Source organism: Pelodiscus sinensis, chromosome 2, assembly GCF_052426305.1.
Source record: "Pelodiscus sinensis isolate ZL-2025 chromosome 2, ASM5242630v1, whole genome shotgun sequence".
NCBI classification, from domain to species: domain Eukaryota; kingdom Metazoa; phylum Chordata; order Testudines; family Trionychidae; genus Pelodiscus; species Pelodiscus sinensis.
In genome coordinates, this window is record NC_143053.1 from 174,025,869 (window position 1) to 174,044,829 (window position 18,961).

The window sequence follows — 18,961 nt, forward strand, 5'->3', positions numbered from 1 at the left end:
GGCTCACTGTGCATATCAACTCCTATGAAGCTGCCTGCCCCCCGGGCTTCTGCCTCATTATCAGAGGTAGTGGGGGAATGGGGGAGGTGAAAGCTGGTACTTGCAGAGAGGCCGCTTTTAAGCCAGATCCCTGTAAGCACCAGCTCCCTTCTACCCGGCCCCGCACATAAACATATAACTGTTAAAATTTCAAACAGTTACATGTTTACACATATACCCAATAGTAAACATCCATGGTCAAGATGTCATCTAAGCCACCTTGTGAATATAGCCTATAGTGCCAGCAGCATTCCATTAACACGAAGCACCATTCCTAACAAAATGTGCGTGCCTGCACTTGGTGGTGTCCTCTGGCAATCAGCCCACTGGTCAGAAAGTCACATTTTCAAAGCTGTATTCTTGAAGGTGGAAAGTTTGTGTCAACCAAACACTTCTTTGTTAAATTACTAACATGGCACACACTCCAAAGAGAGTGCTTTAATACTGTTAGATCATTTTAAAAGTGTAAAAAAAATGTTTTAAAATAATATCTTTCCTTACATTTTCAAAGCCAGTCTTACCCTCCTGCCCAAGAAATAATGAAAAAGACGACTAATAACACATATACTTCAGTAACTTTGTAGTGTCTATTAGATTTAACTTACTTACCAACACCAGCTTCTCCATAACCAAGATGTGGTGGAATAACTACTGTACGCCTCTCTCCAACACACATATCTCTAAGACCCATGTCCATCCCCAAAACAACCTGTCCAAGTCCCAAAACTATATTATATGTTTTACCAAGACTAACCCTGAAAAATAAAAACAATAAAAATGTCATTACTTCCAAGTTAACAAACTGTACAGTTTCTATATGAAAGACCCATTGAGGCCAAAATCAAGTTTACCCTTAATGCTAAACGCTTCTAAACAGCCAAGTAAAGATGTTAAGTATCGGGTAATTGACTAATCAAATAGTTGATGCATTTTGCACTGACTATTCAATTAGTCGATAGGGTGCCTCCGCCTTTGAAGTGTAGAAACAGCCCTATCAACTTCAAAGGCTTTCGCCTGTGTGGAGCCCGGGGTCAGCTGGGGACTCCCTTGCTGATCCTGGGCTCCACGTGGCACTGCCACTTTGAAATGCCACGAGGAGCCTGACACTGTGCTCCCCACAGCATTTCAAAGCAGCAGCACTGCACAGAGCCCAGGGTCAGCTGGGAACTCCCACGCAGCACTGCTGCTTTAAAACATAGCATGCAGTCTGGGGACACCGCACATGGCCTCAGACTGCACGTGGCTTTTCAAAGCGGCAGCGTTGTGTGGAGCCCGGGATTTGGCCGCAGGCTTCAAGCGGTTCTGCAGCTTTGAAATACCCTCTCCCCCTTATGGCCTTTATCTGATAGAAGCAGCAAGGGGGGGAGGGGGAGAGAGGGACGACTAGTCGACAATCAAGCATTTGCTTATCGGATAGTCAACTAGTCCTTCACATCCTAATGCCAAGTGGTATATTTGCTGAAATAACAGGTGCTATGGTCTCGTGAATTAGACCTGGATGATTTCAATCCTCCCCATCAAAACTTCAAAATACCTTGTCATTCAAAAATGGGCTTTTTGCCTTGCAAATATGTTTGGGGCAAAAACACTTTGTAAGCCACATGCCTGATTCTGCAAAGCCTTAAGCACAGGACTAAGTTTTCTCACACGAGGAATGCCCTTGGCTAAATAAATACAGCTGTGATTTCAGAGGAACTTGAAGGAAGCAGGCATCAAACTGCCATTGCAGTTCAATGGAATTTGGCCACTTTCCTTCTGCTCCATTAAAAATCCCAGTCTACGTGCCCAGTTTATTAGGCAACTAATTTGAATCCCAAGTCAATTTTGAGCTCTTTAATGTTTCTAAGAATTTTACTAATATTTGAGTCCTATCATGGTATAAATTATGATTTGCTATGGGGGGGGGAGCGGGAGGGATCTTATTTCTGAGATGTATTTCTATGAAGAAATAAATAATATATATATATATATATATGTTTTGTTTGAAATGTTGTAGCTGTGCTGGTCACAGGATATTAGAGAGACATGGGAGGTGAGGTAATATCTTTTATTGGACCAACTTCTGCTGGTGAGAGATTTCCTAAATCTTTCAGTCACTCAGAAGGTAATGAATTACACCGCTAGTTGTTTATTAGGTTTCATTTACTTAGCATGCAAGAACAGCTTCTCCATGACCAAAAAGGGGCAGAATAATAGCTATTCATCTCTCTGCAATGCACATATCTCTAAGACCCATATCTCTAAGACCCATGCTCATTTACAATATAGCCAATAAAAGATACTACCTCATCTACCTTTTGTCTCTTACCAACACATTCTCTCTCTCTACATATATACAAAAGTTTTTCCTGCCAGGCGACAGAATGATGTCATCACACTCTCAGGCCATGAAAGCAAAAGCAGCCAGAGAAAAGGGGGTTGGGCCAGCATAGCAAGCATAGGGCGCACCCCGCTAGTAATTCTAAAAGGAAAGGTTGCAATCTTAGGACTTTTTACTGGCACCTGCCGCTGCAACATCTGAGTGCCTCTTTTCCTGTCAGTCTCTCTTCCCTTTAGTCATTTTCAGCTCAGTTGTATGACCGAGTACAGAACCTCTATATAGAAAGGATGGATAGTCCAGTGGTCAGGACACTCACCTGTTGCACACAGGTATTCTAAGTGTTAGGGTAGACAGTGCCCTGCAATAGCCTTATAGGCCTGGCTTGATATGTGTAACTGAAGTGGGTGATGTGTCAATAATTGGATTAGGAAGGTAAATGTATCTGGCTGACAACAGAATGTCCGTACTAGCTAAGATAAGGGAGAACACTTGCGGAACTGTTTGCAGTGGACAAGATAAATCAGGAATGTGAAGAGAAATTTGTATATGAACGTTGTATGGAAGAACGTGCTGCACAGAGATTGGTTTCTACAAAGCAACCAAGACAATCCCAAAACATGCCATGCAGAGTATGGTAAATGCAATGCAATGTGTAAATGTGTACAAAGGAAGAGGTTTTACAGAGCAAGTTCTATACTGATTCCATCCTATGCTTGGATCTGATCAACTGAGTGTACACCCTATGCCAAATAAATGAATCAGTGACAAAACTGGTATTCAACTGAGTTCTTGGGGAATCCAACAATTCAGGGCAAACTTTAGGGAATTAACTTAAAAAACAACAGTCCTGCAGCACTAATAGAACTAACAAAAATGTAAATAGTATCATGAGCTTTTATGGGCACAACCCATTTCTTCTAATGAATGGAGTTAAGGGGTCCAGGTTGCAAAATAAATAGAGAAAGAGAGGGGATGTGGAGGGAAAGAGAAGGAAAAATGGGAAGAAAATTATCAATTAGAGTGTGCATGCTAAATAAAGCTGACAGAGGGAGTTCTGAGAACTCTTGAGTACCTGGTGCTTGGCTTTTTATGTCATTAGGGCTACGTTTAGACTGCATCCCTTTGTCGACATAGGCTAAATTGCTAATGAAGCAGGGATTTTAATATCCCGCGCTTCATAAGCATAAACATGGTCACCGCTTTTTTTCGAAAGAGTTTTTTCAGAAAAACAGCAGTCTAGACGCGGATCTGTCGAAAATAAACCCTTTTTCGACAGATTCTGTAAACCTCATTTTTTGAGGAATACAGGATCTGTCGAAAAAGGATTTATTTTCAACAGATCCATGTCTAGACTGCCTTTTTGTTTGTTTGTTTCCGAAAAAAAACTCAGTTTAAAAAAAAAAGCAGCAGCCGTGTTTATGCTAATGAAGCGCGGGATATTAAAATCCCTGCTTCATTAGCAATTTAGATGTGCTTGATTTATCCCTCTGTCGACAGAGAGGTGTAGTCTAGAAACACCCTAGGATATGGAATGTAGCGAGTAATGGCGTTAGTCTTTGTTTAAACCTCTATTGCAGGTATCAAACTTGTAAATGAAATTAAGCTCTGCAGCGTCCCTTTTAAGCTGGTTTTTTTAAATTGGCTTGTAATAATATGGTAACTTTGAGATCTATTAGTGAGTGCCCAGGCAAGTTAAAATGTTCCCCAACAGGTTTCTGTGTGGTACCTTTTCAAATATCTGATTTGTGTCCCTTAATCCTTTGTTTGACTGCCCAGTTTGGTCAACATACATGGCAGAAGGGCATTGCTGGCACTTGATGGCATAGATCACATTGGTGGATGTGCAGTTGCATGAGCCTCTGATATGGTGGTTTATAGGTCCTGTGATGATATCTTTTGTATACATGTGGACAGATTAACACCGGAGATGACTGCAGGGGTGAATTCCTGGATGAGTATGTTGGAGGTTTGCTGTGTGGTTGCTGGAAGGAATTTGTTTGAGCTTAGGGGGTTGTCTATAGGTGAGGACTGGCCTGTCCCCCAAGGCCTGTGAGATTGAGGGGTCATTTTCCAGGATAGGTTGTAGACTGCTCATTAATGGATCTCAAAGTTACCATATTATTACAAGCCAATTTAAAAAACCAGCTTGAAAGGGAAGTTGCACAGCTGTGTGAGAGAGTGAGAGTGAGAGACACGCTAATAGGGTTGACAGATGGTTTAACCAAAAATACCAACCCTCGCCCCCCCCCCCCCCAAAAAAAAACCCACCAGGGGAAAAATTCTGTTGGGGGGGCAGAGGGGAGAGATCAAAGTTGTTGAGAAAAACAAACAAACAAAAACCCACACAAAAAAGAACCCCGAAAGTTATTAAGCAAAAAACAAAACAAAACAAAAAAGTTATTAACTGCGAGAGGGGAAAGGTTGAGCACTAAGACGCAGGGAAGGCATTGCTTCCCCTTGCTTCAGGTCTTTTTGCTGGTGGCCATCTTGTTTTCTTGATCGAGCCTCCCCAAGGTAGGCAGAAGGTCCGGGGGCAGGGGGCTGAGCCCAGTTGCCAAGTGTGTCGTAGGGTTTCCATGTGTCCGGTATTTTCGCCTCCTGTCTGGGGGAAAAAACAGAAAATACCGGACATTTTAGGTGTCCGGTATATTCTGTTTTTTTTTTTACCGCACAGGAGGCGAAAATACCGGACTGCTTGGGTCAATACCGGACACCTGGCAACCCTAGTCTCTAAGGTACCACAAGACTACTCGTTTCTAATGAAACACACTAATTCATGGGCATCATCTTCTTTATTGTGGGGAGAATTTCTATGTTCCCCTATCACATCTCTCTTTTTGCAAGTTCCAACTCTCTCTCCTTTCTTTTTTTCTATATGAAAAGATTTTATAGACCTGATCAGACAGGAAAAATAAATGGTTCCCATGAGTATTTTAACATCATTGTCAACAGAAGAACAGCCATACTGGGTCAGACCAAAGGTCCATCTAGCCCAGTATCCTGTCTGGCTGACAGTGGCCAATACCAGATGCACAGTGGCCAATACAGTGATCAGAAGGCTTTTCCCTCTCCAAATATCTTTATTGTTTTATATGCTATTCATTTTGACCAGTACTTTCATAGTTATGTGGAATATTTCCTATACCAAGTGACATACTTACGTGGAGTCTAACAATGTGCCATCCAAGAGTGAGGCGTTGTAGTGGTACTTCAAGTAATCCCCTTTCTTACTCAATACTGTGCAGTTGGAAGGTTTGTAATGAGTAGTAATGTTCACAGAGTCCAAAGGGTTATGGAAGTCAATCACATGGATGTCAAAAACCAGTACTGCAGATCCTGGAATCTTTCCTAAATAGTAAGCAATCATATAAGGAGAAAAAAAATGGCAGCTATGCAGTACATACTGACTTCATACTGCACACAGTGAGAATATATAAAACATCTTCTATTGAATATCTCTGCACACAAAACAGACACAAGATCCTTGCAATGTAAGACATCTAAAATGCAGAGGATACCAAAGAAAAAGTATATTAACAGTTAATTCAATAATTAAGTAAAACAAAATCAGGGTTTAAAAACTAAGCAGTCTACTTTGCATTTTAATAGCACAGTAAAGCTGGAAGTTTACATTTCCTGGGACCATTTTAACCACTTGATTGGTGCCTTCTCACATACCAAGTTACTATTAAAGCAGTAAAATTGTAATAGAACATCAACACTTCCTCCATGCACAGACAGCTGAATAGCAGTATCCAAGAAATTAAAATGCTTGAAAAATCTTTACCATAACTGTTTGCTTTTCCTGACACCCAAAGTATTTTGTGACTACGTTACCAGCAGCCATAGACACATCTACAGCCACCATTGGGTTTCTCTGCTATAAGTCTAATTCCCAATCAGTACAGTGAAATGCTCTCCCAAAACCAAAATGTTTCCTAAAAAAGTTATTTATTAAAAATAATGGGAAAATCTTTTTAAAACACAAACACACAAAAGTTATTGACTCAAGAAACTGACATAGCCATGCGTTAGTAATACTCTTCCTAGCGGTGAGTGAATTTTCACAAAGGAATTTTAATTGTATGTGATACATACACACATTCTTTGTTGTTACATGCATCCACTGATTACAGAGGCAGCCTAGGTGACCACAAAACTTGTGGCTGTGAAAAGAATGGGGAAGAAAACTTAACACAGAAGTCCTTTAGCATACATAGTTTATTAAGATCTGCAGGAAACAGGCTCTTACTGCAGAGCTTATAAACTCGCAGACTCCTGACTCTCATTTGTCTGAACCACAGATTATCCAAGTCATTTTCATGTCCCCACTTAAACCACTGAGATGGTATATAATCATATCTAGCTAACTAAAATCATTTTGAAAACTCTGGATCTAAATCTGCCACTTTCATACCCTTTGAAAACAATATTAGTATTCAAAAGAGAGGATAAACACCTCCGAGATTAACTAGTTTTCATTGCTCTGAAGAACAAAGAGCAGACACTTTGCTTTGTATTAGAGACTGTACTGAAATACAACTGAGCTCACCTCTTCCTTCTTCTCCATATCCAAGATGAGGTGGAATTATTATTCTCCTCTTTTCCCCAATGCATACTCCAAGCAAACCTTCATCCATCCCTGCAATCACATAACCTTTTCCAATGTAGGTGTCATATGTATGGTTCCGGGAATAGCTATAAAAAATATTTTGCTTTAGTGACACTATTATCATTATTAGCAGTTTTGTAATTTACCTAGTACTATAACAAACTTACAATATTTGTGTGTATTTCCTCTTCCCACTTTGTGATGGTTATTTTTAAAATTGCTTTGTCAAACTTTAACATTCTTTTTAACCAGTTAAATCCAGACAAATGACTGTTTTCTATCGCTGGAGTGGCACAAAGCAGCCACTATGTAGTAGTAAATATGGCCCGCAACATTTAACCAGTCACATTTGCATGGGTCACTTATGGTGGTTAAATTGACTGAGGGACCCTGGCAGTGGAACAATATTTTTGCAAAAACATTTCTGCAAGATACGAAATGAATCAAGAATTACCTCCCTCGATTTCTCTCATGTATGCTAAATTAATTTTTTTTAGCAAAAGTAACAGTTTTTACCTCTAATTCCACCTCAGTTCTAGTAATGTTTTATTTAGGGATGATAATAAGCGTGTAATTTGTTAATCATGCAGTCAACAAAAATGTTGCAGACTACACGATTAATCAGTAAGGGTTAGCTCTGTAACCCTTACCATTTAAGCTATCCCCACAGCTCCTGGGACCCACCACAAGCCAGGACTGAGCTGGGCTGCCTGGCTGCCCGGCTCCTAAAATAGTTTTAATGCAGAGCCACAGCGGGGATAACCCCCAGAACCCAGAGCAAGCTGGGACTGAGCTGGGCTGCTGGCCAGCCCTCTAAAAAATGTACCAGGTAGGGGAAGAGGGAAATGCGTAGTCGGTAGCATTAACTGATAAACTTCTGCCTATCGGTTAATCGTTTAATCAACTATGCTATTACATCCCTAGTTTTAATCAGCTTTTATAAATAAGGCACTACATTAATTTTCAAATGACATCCTTCACAACGCCTCATTTTGTAGCAACAGCAATGAATAGCTACTGTTAATAAACTGATATCTGGGTGACTGCCTTCTGAATCAATAGCTTCCTCTACTAAGAGGAATGGAGAGGTGAATAAGCTTCAACAACATCATAGCAAGAAAATACAGGTAATACCCTTCCCTTCTAAACTATTGGCCACGCACCAAAAGGCCTATTCCAAGCATTTGGTACAACATCTCTGTGATTAAAGAGAACGTTCCACAAAAGATATTATTGCGTGCTGCACCCTCTTGAAGGCTAAGCAGTGATCCCTGAAGCTCTGCACATGGGCAGCCATCCAAGGGAGACCTAGGTGTCACCGAGCTGATTAGCAGAGCACTCACAGCTCCCACATGAGCTGGCAGTCTGTTTCTACTGGTGGTGCATATCTGCACATGCACATAAAATTTATTCTGCACATGGATGGAAAAAATTAGAGGCAACACCGAGCTGAGTCTATGCACCACCCAAAGGAAGGAACATTAAGGCTGGCTTAGGCCTTTGGGATTCTGGACTGGGTAGGAATCCGTGCAGGCCCTGCAATAATTTTGGCAGCCTTGGTTGGGCTACCATGAGTAGCCCTGCAACTCAGAATTGCTTAACATGGGGAGAGAGATAATTAGTGCAGCCCCACCCTAACACACATCTCCTACACCCAGCCGCACTCTTGACATTTCCTAAGCCAGCAGGAAAAGTCTCTCCAGGCTGGCTCCTTCCGGATGACTAATTCAAGTCTAATATTTCAGGCATGTCAGACATTGTCCTTACTTGCAACTTCTGCAGGCAATCAGAGGAGTGGCATTTTAAGAATACATGCCATTTTAATGATTACATTTTATAATCTTAACATGTGTCAGATCTTTAATATGATGTATACTTATTCAGATGCATGTGATTACACCGCTTCTCTCACTATTTATTCACATTGACCAAGATATAAATACTAAGGAAATTTTCAAAAACTCTTGAGTTACCACAGGAAAGACAAGACCTCAATTTACATTTTTATGAGAGGGAAAAAAATGTTGACAGATAACACTGTTCCTATGCTATGCTAAAGCTCTGCATCAGTGGTGCTCAGTTATGTGACTCGAGAGCCACATCTGCAAACACCAGTAACCAACAGAGCCACATGACCACAGTATGCTCTGTGCACCACCCCACCAAAAAACATACACAATATTATTAAATATATAACTATAAATATAACTATATATTTTAAAATGTTCAAATACATTTACAGTACTACAAACACTAAATTAGCTATCCCATGTATTGTGTGCTGCAGATGAAGAACAAGACCTGTGTCTTTTATTAACATCTTCATAACTCAGAGGCCCAAACAACAGCTTGGAGAAAAGTGCTCTTTGTAACTATTTCATGGCTTGCAATACTATGCGGCTGCTGACCAAGCACCCAAGACCACAGTCTGTGTAGAAGACTAGCGTCCAAACACATCCAACAAGAATCTCTGACACATATTACTGGGAGCAAATCCCTTCCCCTCCCTTGGGCGCTTAGTCCAGGGGATGCTCATAACAAAGCTAACAAAGTGCTTCCAATTACTGAGGGTTACTTTATAAAATCACCACACTCGCAGTACTTGGTGTTGGTCTTAAAAAAACAGCTCCTAGAGTCATCAAATTAAGTGTTAAACAAAGCCTAGAAGGCTAGTCTTTTCCCCCCTCCCCAGTTACAGAGGGCGGGGGAAGAGTCAGGGACTCCCTCCCTCAGGAGCGCTGTGAATCAGCCATTTATGGGCTCCTGGAGGGAGGGGGAAGAACAGAGGCTCTCTTGGGCTACGCTCCAGGACTCAGGACTTCAGCATTCTATTCCCATCTCTGTCAGCTATGACTGAATCTCTCTAAACCTCTGTTCACCTGTGGTGAAGTGGATATCCTATAATACTACTGAACTCTGGGGAAGATAGTATTAATTTATGTTTAAAAGAACTTTGCTATCAGATTACAGAATCTATAGAATGATAAAGTCGCATTGCTCTATTTATTTTACAATGATTTCCTTGCAATTCTTTTTAGCTGTTTGTGCCAGGTTTAAAACAAAACTTCTTGATAAGAACTTAACCTTGCCCACATTTTTCATGATAGGTCACTTCATATTTAACAACATTAATCTGTGTGTCTGAGAACATTTCAGTTTATAAAGCCCTACACACTTATGTCCTTTTTCTTTATCATAGAGATTGTGATTTTTGTATTTTTAAGAACCTGATTCTGTAAGATGCAGCATTCTCAAGTAGGGAAATAGGATGTTTTTTTGGTTAAGGCACAGGATTGCGACTAAGAAATGTGTGTTCGATTCTTGGCTTTGCCAAAACTTGGCAAGTAATCTTGGGCAAGTCATTTAATATCTCTGTGCCTTAGTTCTCCAAACGTGAAACTGGGATATTTTGTTTCTTTCACACCCTTTGTGAGTCTTGTCTGTTTAGATAGTCTTTGCTTCAAAAATCTTACAATCTTCTAGTATGTATATACAGAGCCCCTACTCCAGTGGGGTCCCAACTTAAGCAATACTGCAACACAGACCATGAACAACTCTGAATCCTACTTACATACTCAAAGATTTTAATTCTTTCTGGGAAGGAGAAACACCCTCCCCCTCAAACTCCCAGATTCCACCTGAAACCCACATGTCCCACAGGCTTTACAAATGGGCAGGAAATGGGAAGAATTTGAGATCATTTCTACTCATTAAGACTACTTAGAACAGCATTACAAGTAGCCTCAAATATATTCTGTACATGTATAGACTGAAAATAATAATAATAATATGTTGCTTTTCATCGCCTGAGCTGAAAGTGCTATACAAAAAAGATCATTCTACAGATAGGGAAACTGAGGCACGGAGAGGGCAAGTGATTTGCCCACGGTCACCCACCAGGCCAAAGTCAGGAATAGAAGCCAGGCCTCCTAAGTCCTAATCCAACACTCTATCCATGTAATGTCTAATAGTTTGGTTACCTGGAATCAAATAATGTGCCATCCAGAAGTGTGCCATTATAGTGATATCTGAGAAAGTCTCCTATCTGGCTTTTTCGCTCACAGGATTTAGGCACTTGTTGGTTCTCTATAGTGATGCCATCTTTTGGGTTATGAAGATCTAGCAGAGCCACATCAAAAACCAGAGAAGCCTGGCCAGGAATCTCTTTACCTACAGAAGAGATGGGAAATAAGCAAGTAAGTCAGATCAACAGTTCTAGAAAGAACTCAATTTTTGATCAATCTTTTTCATCACATTCTTATTTACATTTTATTTTGTTTTCACATCCCAGCCTTCCTCCAGATAAGAAGATTTGACTATGAGGACAATGAATAAAAAGTCTTTACTACAGAATTGTGTACCCTCTCCATCAACACACAGTCAGCCATCCAATCCTCTACCAGGGAGGGAGGAGTGGTCCTATAATTCTTTGAAATCCATTATTTATTGTATGTTGTTTTATTTATTCTTGATATATTTATGCTAAGTCCATTACGACAACACCCAGTCAACCAAAATTCTCATTTCTCCATTTAAAGATGACACAAGTCTATAGAGTATGCATCTGAACAGGGTTTCTGAATTAGTGAGCATTTCCGCCATACTTTTGAGGGTATATATAGTAACAAACGGGAAAGAGAAGGTATACTGGAACTTCTGTTCTCCCTGTTCCATAAGACAAGGACAAGAGGTCATTCAAAGAACTTAAAAGTGGCAAATTCAACAGTGATAAAAGAAAATATGAATTGATATAATGTATAATTAGACTATGGAATCACTGAAGTCAAGCAAGATTCAAAGAGAGATTGGATATTTATATGGATAATAAGGGTGTGCAGAGTTATCATAATTCTTGATGATAAAACCAGAGAAGGGATAGTAAACTTCATGCTTCAGAGCTAGACCCAATTTCTAACTATTCCATATGGGTATGTCTACACTACCCCCCTAGTTCGAACTAGGGGGGTAATGTACGCATACCGAACTTGCTAATGAAGCCCGGGATTTGAATTTCCCGGGCTTCATTAGCATAAAGCCGGCGCCGCCATTTTTAAAAGCCGGCTAGTGCGAACCCCGTGCCACGCGGCTACACGCGGCACGGGCTAGATAGTTCGGACTAGCAAGCTAGTCCGAACTATCTGTACGCCTCGTGGAACGAGGCGTACAGATAGTTCGGAATGGCTTGTTAGTCCGAACTATCTAGCCCGTGCCGCGTGTAGCCGCGCGGCACGGGGTTCGCACTAGCCGGCTTTTAAAAATGGCGGCGCCGGCTTTATGCTAATGAAGCCCGGGAAATTCAAATCCCGGGCTTCATTAGCAAGTTCGGTATGCGTACATTACCCCCCTAGTTCGAACTAGGGGGGTAGTGTAGACATACCCTATCAGAGTAAGACCTAAAGTAGGGAGTCAGGTGCCTCATATCTGCCTTACAACAGCATTCTTGCCTCTTTCTTTGAAGATGTGGTATATACTGTTGAAGACAGGGTACTAGATAAAAAGGACTTTGAGTCTGATCCAGAACGATAATTCCAGAACTGATTTTCAAATATTTTTTATGAAGTAGCAGAGATGTGCATGGATTCACAAACACTGGTTGAGATATATATGTCAGTGGAGTCCAGACCAGGAAACAGCCTAACAATGGACTGCTATTATTGCGACAAGCAACAAGAGATAAACAGAAACCAGGAACTCTAAGATGACTTTTCATTTATTAAGAGAAATCAAATTGCTGTGGCAGTTGTCTAGAAGCAATAAGGAAGCACCAGACATCCAGTTTAAGAAGCATAGGGAGTTTATTCTTCATAGAAAAAAATTATCTGTATGTATGTATATAATACACACACACACACACACACATTAAATCAATACTAAGCAATCCTCTGTTCATAAACCAGCCTACTATTCATGACATATAAAAATATCTGTACTTTGCTTAGGGATGTTAAATTTAGATTAATTAACTAATCAAATAGTTGATTGGATTTCCATCAGTTATTTGATTAGTCTATAAGGGCACCTCATCCTTTGAACTGTAGCAAGAGCCTTGCTGGGCTCTTGCTACAGTTCAAAAGCAGAAGCCCCTCAGGGAGCACAGGGCTAGCAAGCAGGCTGGCCCCATACTTCCTGAAGAGCCTGAGCCTTTGAAACATAGAAGAGCCTCAGTGGGGCTCTTGTATATTTCAAAAGCAGAAGCCTGGCAGGGAGAGCAGGGACAGTGTGGACTTCCCCGCTGGTCCCATGCTCCCTGCAGCGCCTGTTGGGGCTCTTGTACATTTCAAAAGCAGAATCACAGCAGAAGCGGCAGAAGCAGAAACTGCTTCAGTCCCTGCTTACGTCACTTCCCACTGTGCCTCCTTCTCTGCTGCCCCTCACCGAGACAGTGCTGGGGGGAACAGACTTTTTAAGCTGGCTCTCCCCAGAACCAGCTCCCGCTCCCCCCCCCCTGCTGCCTCTCTGATAGAGGCAACAAGGGGGAGGAACTAGTATCACTTGTCGAATATCCGATAACCTTATGCTTTATTGGATAGTCGACTAGTTGCTTACATCCCTAACTATGGTGATAAGCCACATCCTGAATTATTTTTCTAAATGTATTTTCCATCCACATATAATTTGAAATAATGGTGCTTTCACAATGCTATCTATGTAATGCAAAGATTTGTGTTAGAAAATGGAGAGTTTGGGGAGGGTAGAGGGGATAAGGATATTTTTACCATCTCCTTCTTCTCCATATGCTAAGAAAGGAGGTACTGTAATGATGCGCTTTTCTCCTACACACATTCCCAGGAGACCCTTGTCCATACCAGGAATCAGCCATCCAATTCCCACATATGTGTCATAAGTTCTCATCCGATTATGGCTAAAAAATAAAACAAAGAAATAAACAGAAAAAGCTAATATCACAGAGCCAATAAAAATAAGGAAAATAACCCAAAGGCCTACACACATAGGTGCACCACAGTCAGTCACTAGAGTTCACTTCGCATTTTGCACGTGGAACATAATTTACAACTTTCTGTTCCAAAAACACAGGCATCTGATGGAGACATTCGAGGTAACATTTTCCAACGTGACTAAATGATTTAGAAGCTTAAATTCTTTTTCAAATGTAATTTAGAAGGTTAATCTGATAGTCAGATTTAAAAGCCTAAGTGCTTCATTGAGTTTTCAATATAGGATGTAAACACCTGTGAAAATTTTACCCTCTGTTATATTTCAGCATTAGTGGTACAAGCCTTTGGAAGGGAAGAAACACACACACACACACACACACATACACACACACACACACACACACTTTGGCAACTCTGACATTTGATCCCTTAGAAGATGCTGGTAAATACATATACAAGCAAATGTGCTAGGAAATATTAAAAATAAATAGGTTGGTGGAAGCCTTTATATGTACTAATCAAACAATTTATTAATAGCCTCGATTTTGTAAGACACTGGCAGCACAAAATTTTTCTGCGAAACAGATTTGGCTCTTGAAAGCATGGGATTAATTGCACTGGCCACAGCCTGCCTAGCATTCAGTGCACAAGCGTCACATAAAGTTCTGCCAATATTCTAGACAATCCTCTGATGGAAAACTACACATTGGAAGGCTTCCCAAAAAGGAGATACTTTACCTTCTTTAACAACCCAGCACAGTTTTGCACATAAAACTAGCATCACATATAAATATCAATACAGGTTGGACCTCCCTGGTCCGGAACCCTCGGGACCTGAGCAGTCCTGGACCAGAGAGCTTGCTGGACCAAGGGAGGTCAATACTCCCCTGCTGCCGACTCCTCTCCTCAGGGCACCGCATACTGCCACAATACACTAGCAGGCAGGGGCTCGCCCCTGCTGTTGCTACAGGGGGTTCCCCTGCCTGGCCTCCCCAGCCCCTCAGGATTTCCCTGCCAGGGCCTAGGATCCTCAGCCACATGCCTGCTGACACCAGGGATTCCCCTGCTGGGAAATATATGAATTCAACTCCTCACCTTGAGTCAAACAGAGTCCCATCCAAGAAAGTTCCATTGTAATGGTATCTTACAAAGTCAGATACCTGGATTGTCCGAGGACATTTTTCAGGCTTGAAATAAGTTTGAATCTGAACCTCATCTTCAGAATTCCAGAGATCTATCAGAAGTACATCAAAATGAAGCACTGAATTTGGGGGGATTACGCCAGCTGCAAAAACACAAAAAAAAGTTCAAATCATTATCATCCTACCCTTTCACAAGTTACCAAACTAATATAAAATCATCTGACTTTACCTAGGCCACTGAAAGCATCAGACATCTGCCACCCACACAGAAGTTTTCCAAACAATACATTTATACTTATTTACAATCTTATATCTTTATATTTTATAACTTAATTATACCTCCAGAGTAGGGATGTGAATGGTTAGCTGGGGAGAGCTAGAGCAGCTCCCTGCCCACCGTGGGCAGGTGGCTGCTTCAGCCATTCGGAGCATTGCAGGTAGGATCTGCTCCAGCTGCCAGGAGCAGCTCCTGTATGCAGCAATTCCAGGCCACTCCAACCTGGCCATGGTGCAGGGGGAAAGGCATTCTGGAACGTGTGTCCCTCCTTCCCCCCATGCTTGACCTTTAATTGGTTAACCAGTCAAACATCATGCTTAATCAGTAAAACAGGATTTTACATCCCTGTTCCAAGATAACAAAACAAGGAATAAAATTAAATTTTTGATAAATACCCAATCCAGAATGTTGCTGATCTTCTCAATCCCTATGAAATTCCATTGTCTTTGTCAGAGACGAGGGCATTTTCACTTTATGAGTTCAAGCCCCAAGAAACTATTTGATACTCTCCTCCATTTGGGAATTGAAAATCTTATAAACGAACGGTAAATAAAAAGCTTTCCTTGAGGAACTTGGGGGATTACTTGTTCAATTCTATTGGATTGTACAAGGACAGAGTCAACTTGAACTGTAGTAAGTAAAAAAGAAATTCCTACGTTAAAAGTCACTTCAGGGAGTAACACTGGCTCTGAGTCTTATACCAGTTTTTGTGATTTTTCAACATTTTATTTTTCAATTTAAATTATAGAATCATAGGACTGGAAGGGAACTCATGGCAGGACTAAATATTATTTAGACTAGATGTAGGTCTAATGTTCCCTCTCTCCTGTATTTGTGTGAAAAACCACACAAAAAGAGAGAAACTGACTATATAAGAAATGTTGTCAAATATGCTAGTCAAACAACCAAAAACTAAGCAATTAAAAACCTAAAGAAAAATATTTAGGCCCTAATCTTAAGTACTTCCACATCTGAGTGTTCCCACTGAAGTCAAAGGGAATGTTTTACATGTTTAACTGATTGCAGGATCAAAGCATCTTTTTTTAATCTTTTCCAGTTACAGTAAACAAAGGTGTCACTTCTAAAAATAACTTGTAAAACCAAGTACCAGAGGGGTAGCTGTGTTAGTCGCTTTTGCAGATTCAGACAAGGAGTCCTGTGGCACCTTATAGACTAACAGATTTACTGGAGTATAAGCTTTTTTAGGCATAACTTTTCATGAAGTGGGTCTCTGTCCACGAAAGCTTATGCTCCAATAAATCTGTTAGTCTATAAGGTGCCACAGGACTCCTCGTCGCTTTTGTAAAACCAAAATTCACATAAAAGTTGGATTTTTAAGTGGAACCCTCATTTTTAGAATAATTTTCTAGCTTTTAGTGTTGTGAATACAACTTTCCAAACAAATATGAGCTGATGCAGTGTTGTCTGTGTGTGTCTAGCAAAGACTGCAGAGTGAAGCTGTCTTACTACCATGACACTGGCCCTGGACTTCACTGATGAAGCCCCTGCATTTTAATAGTCCAAAACTGAGTGGCAAGTGTCTGAAAATTACCTTCTCACCCACCCAAAAAAATCATCAAATCAAGTGCAATTTTTACAATGTTTTTCTAATCTTAATTTTATCAATTTAATTAAATCTCCTATATCCCATGCAACCAAATTATTTATAACTTTGGTGCTGTACTTACAAACTCCTTCACTCCCATAGCCAAGCTTGGGTGGAATTTTCACAAAACGTCTTTCGTTCACACACATTCCAACCAGAGCTTTGTCCATCCCTGCAATAAGCTGTCCTTTTCCCACAAACACATTGAATGTGGAACCCCTGTCATAGCTATCGAGAGGGACAGAGAGAAAACAAAAGATAAATGGGTTATTCACAAACTGTTCCGTGTCTCTCTCTTTTCCCAGTTTAATTTTATCTTGTTATCTTTATCACACTCACTCACTCAGTCAGAACTTTATTTAGACATATCTGCTGTGGAAAAAAAGGCCTATACAAATGCAAGCACTCCCTAAACTTTACTCCTCTATTTGACCCCAATGCAATCTTGGCCTGTTATCCTTCACACATGCTTCCTAATGAAGTGCCAGGTGTCTTCTCACAAACCTCAGACTACAGCTGAATTTTGCTAATTCACACCAATGAGTGGAGGATCTATTGCAAAAATTACTGAATTATATGTAAATTAAAGAGTTTATAAAAACAAGGAAATTGTACCACACAATACACTGTTCTTTTATTTTGACAAAAGTAGCTTAATTTTATAACACTTCAAAAATACTGGGTAAGTGGCTGGAACATGCTGTGTAAAACGGGTGGGGGAAACGACAGCCTGTGAGCTGGATGCAGTCTGCAAGGCTTGGGGTTCCCTCACAGTGGGCTCTGCCTGGCAAGGGGAGGAAACAGCTCTGCATGCTGCAGAGGGCACTTTGCCATGCAAAGACCCCTGTGCCCTCCTGGGAGCTGCCCAGCTAGGTGCCCCAATCCAATCCCCCGCACCCCTGCCGCCCAGACCGCCCCAGCCTGCTCCTGCCCCCCCTCCCTTCCAGACTCCACCCCTTCACCGTGCTCCTGTGCCCCACCTCCTGCCCAGACTCCACATCCCCACTCCCAGCCCACTCTTGCACCCTCCCTGGCATCCAGATCTTGCACTCCTACCCCAGACTGCTTCTGCACCCTCCTTCCCACCAGACCCCAGACCGCTCCCTGGCAGCTCTCCCACACACTGAACCCCTAATTTTTTGCCCCACCAGAGAGATCCAGCACCCACAAAATCCACTAGCCCCAGGCCTTTAGAAGAGTTAATCCCAGACTGATGTTTCTGTGGCTTAGTGCCTCCAAGACAAAAAAAGTTCCCCATTGCTGGTAAAATAATGAAGCCTTAGTAACATGAGACTTCATTGCTGCTATTACATCTTTCCTGAGAAGAGGGGAGCACTATTTTTGGTGCTAATTGTGTAAAATGTACTAATTAGCTAAATTTTTCTCTTCCACGCCCATTTCTTTGATAAAGCGAACATCAAACATTTAGGGTATGTATACATAGCGGAATTATTTTGGAATAACGTTCATTATTTCAAAATAATGTTATGCACTGTCTACACAAGAAGCCCGTTATTTCTAAATAAATTTGAAATAATGGGCTTCTTACTCCGACTTCCTAAAACCCTTGTTGTACAAGGATTAAGGAAATCAATGGAATAGAGATTTATTTTGAAATTAGTGCTGTGTAGACAGTACCAAATTTCAAAATAAGCTACGCAATTTGCATAGCTCAAATTGCATAGCTTATTTCAAGGTACAAGCTACTATGTACACGTACCCTTAGATATCTGCTTTATACAATAAGCTTGCTAATTCCAAGAATGTGACATATACTGGGAATTTATCTTCTAATGGGATGATATGAGGGTTTGGAGTAAATTTGAATTATGATAAAGTTTTCCAAAAATGGTCATAGCTGCTCCATAAATATGAGACTATCCCCCAAAAGTGCAAGTCTAATCACATTAAATCAAATACCACGTAGAGATGTAAATGGTTAACATATTATCCAGGGGCGGGGGGGCTGGAGCAGCTCCCCCGCCCCATCCACCTGCCAAGCAGGGGGCTCCTCTGGAGAAGGGGACTCCAGGCCAGCTGCAGCAGACAGGGGGGGAAGGGAAGAAGGG

At 41.2% G+C, this 18,961-nt stretch overlaps 1 protein-coding gene across 2 annotated transcripts in view; it reads right to left on the reverse strand.

The window, feature by feature from the left end:
- The window catches only part of FKBP9 (FKBP prolyl isomerase 9), a 53,250-nt gene that overhangs the window by 6,707 nt on the left and 27,582 nt on the right, over positions 1–18,961 (reverse strand). For both annotated transcript variants that reach the window (XM_075921772.2, XM_075921771.2), the window contains exons 2-8: positions 16,975–17,120; positions 14,963–15,152; positions 13,688–13,833; positions 10,952–11,141; positions 6,912–7,057; positions 5,521–5,707; positions 649–794 (exon numbers count right to left, since the gene is read on the reverse strand). In XM_075921772.2, coding sequence (XP_075777887.2) covers positions 649–794; positions 5,521–5,707; positions 6,912–7,057; positions 10,952–11,141; positions 13,688–13,833; positions 14,963–15,152; positions 16,975–17,120 — 1,151 coding nt within the window. The remainder of the gene's footprint in view (positions 1–648; positions 795–5,520; positions 5,708–6,911; positions 7,058–10,951; positions 11,142–13,687; positions 13,834–14,962; positions 15,153–16,974; positions 17,121–18,961) is intronic.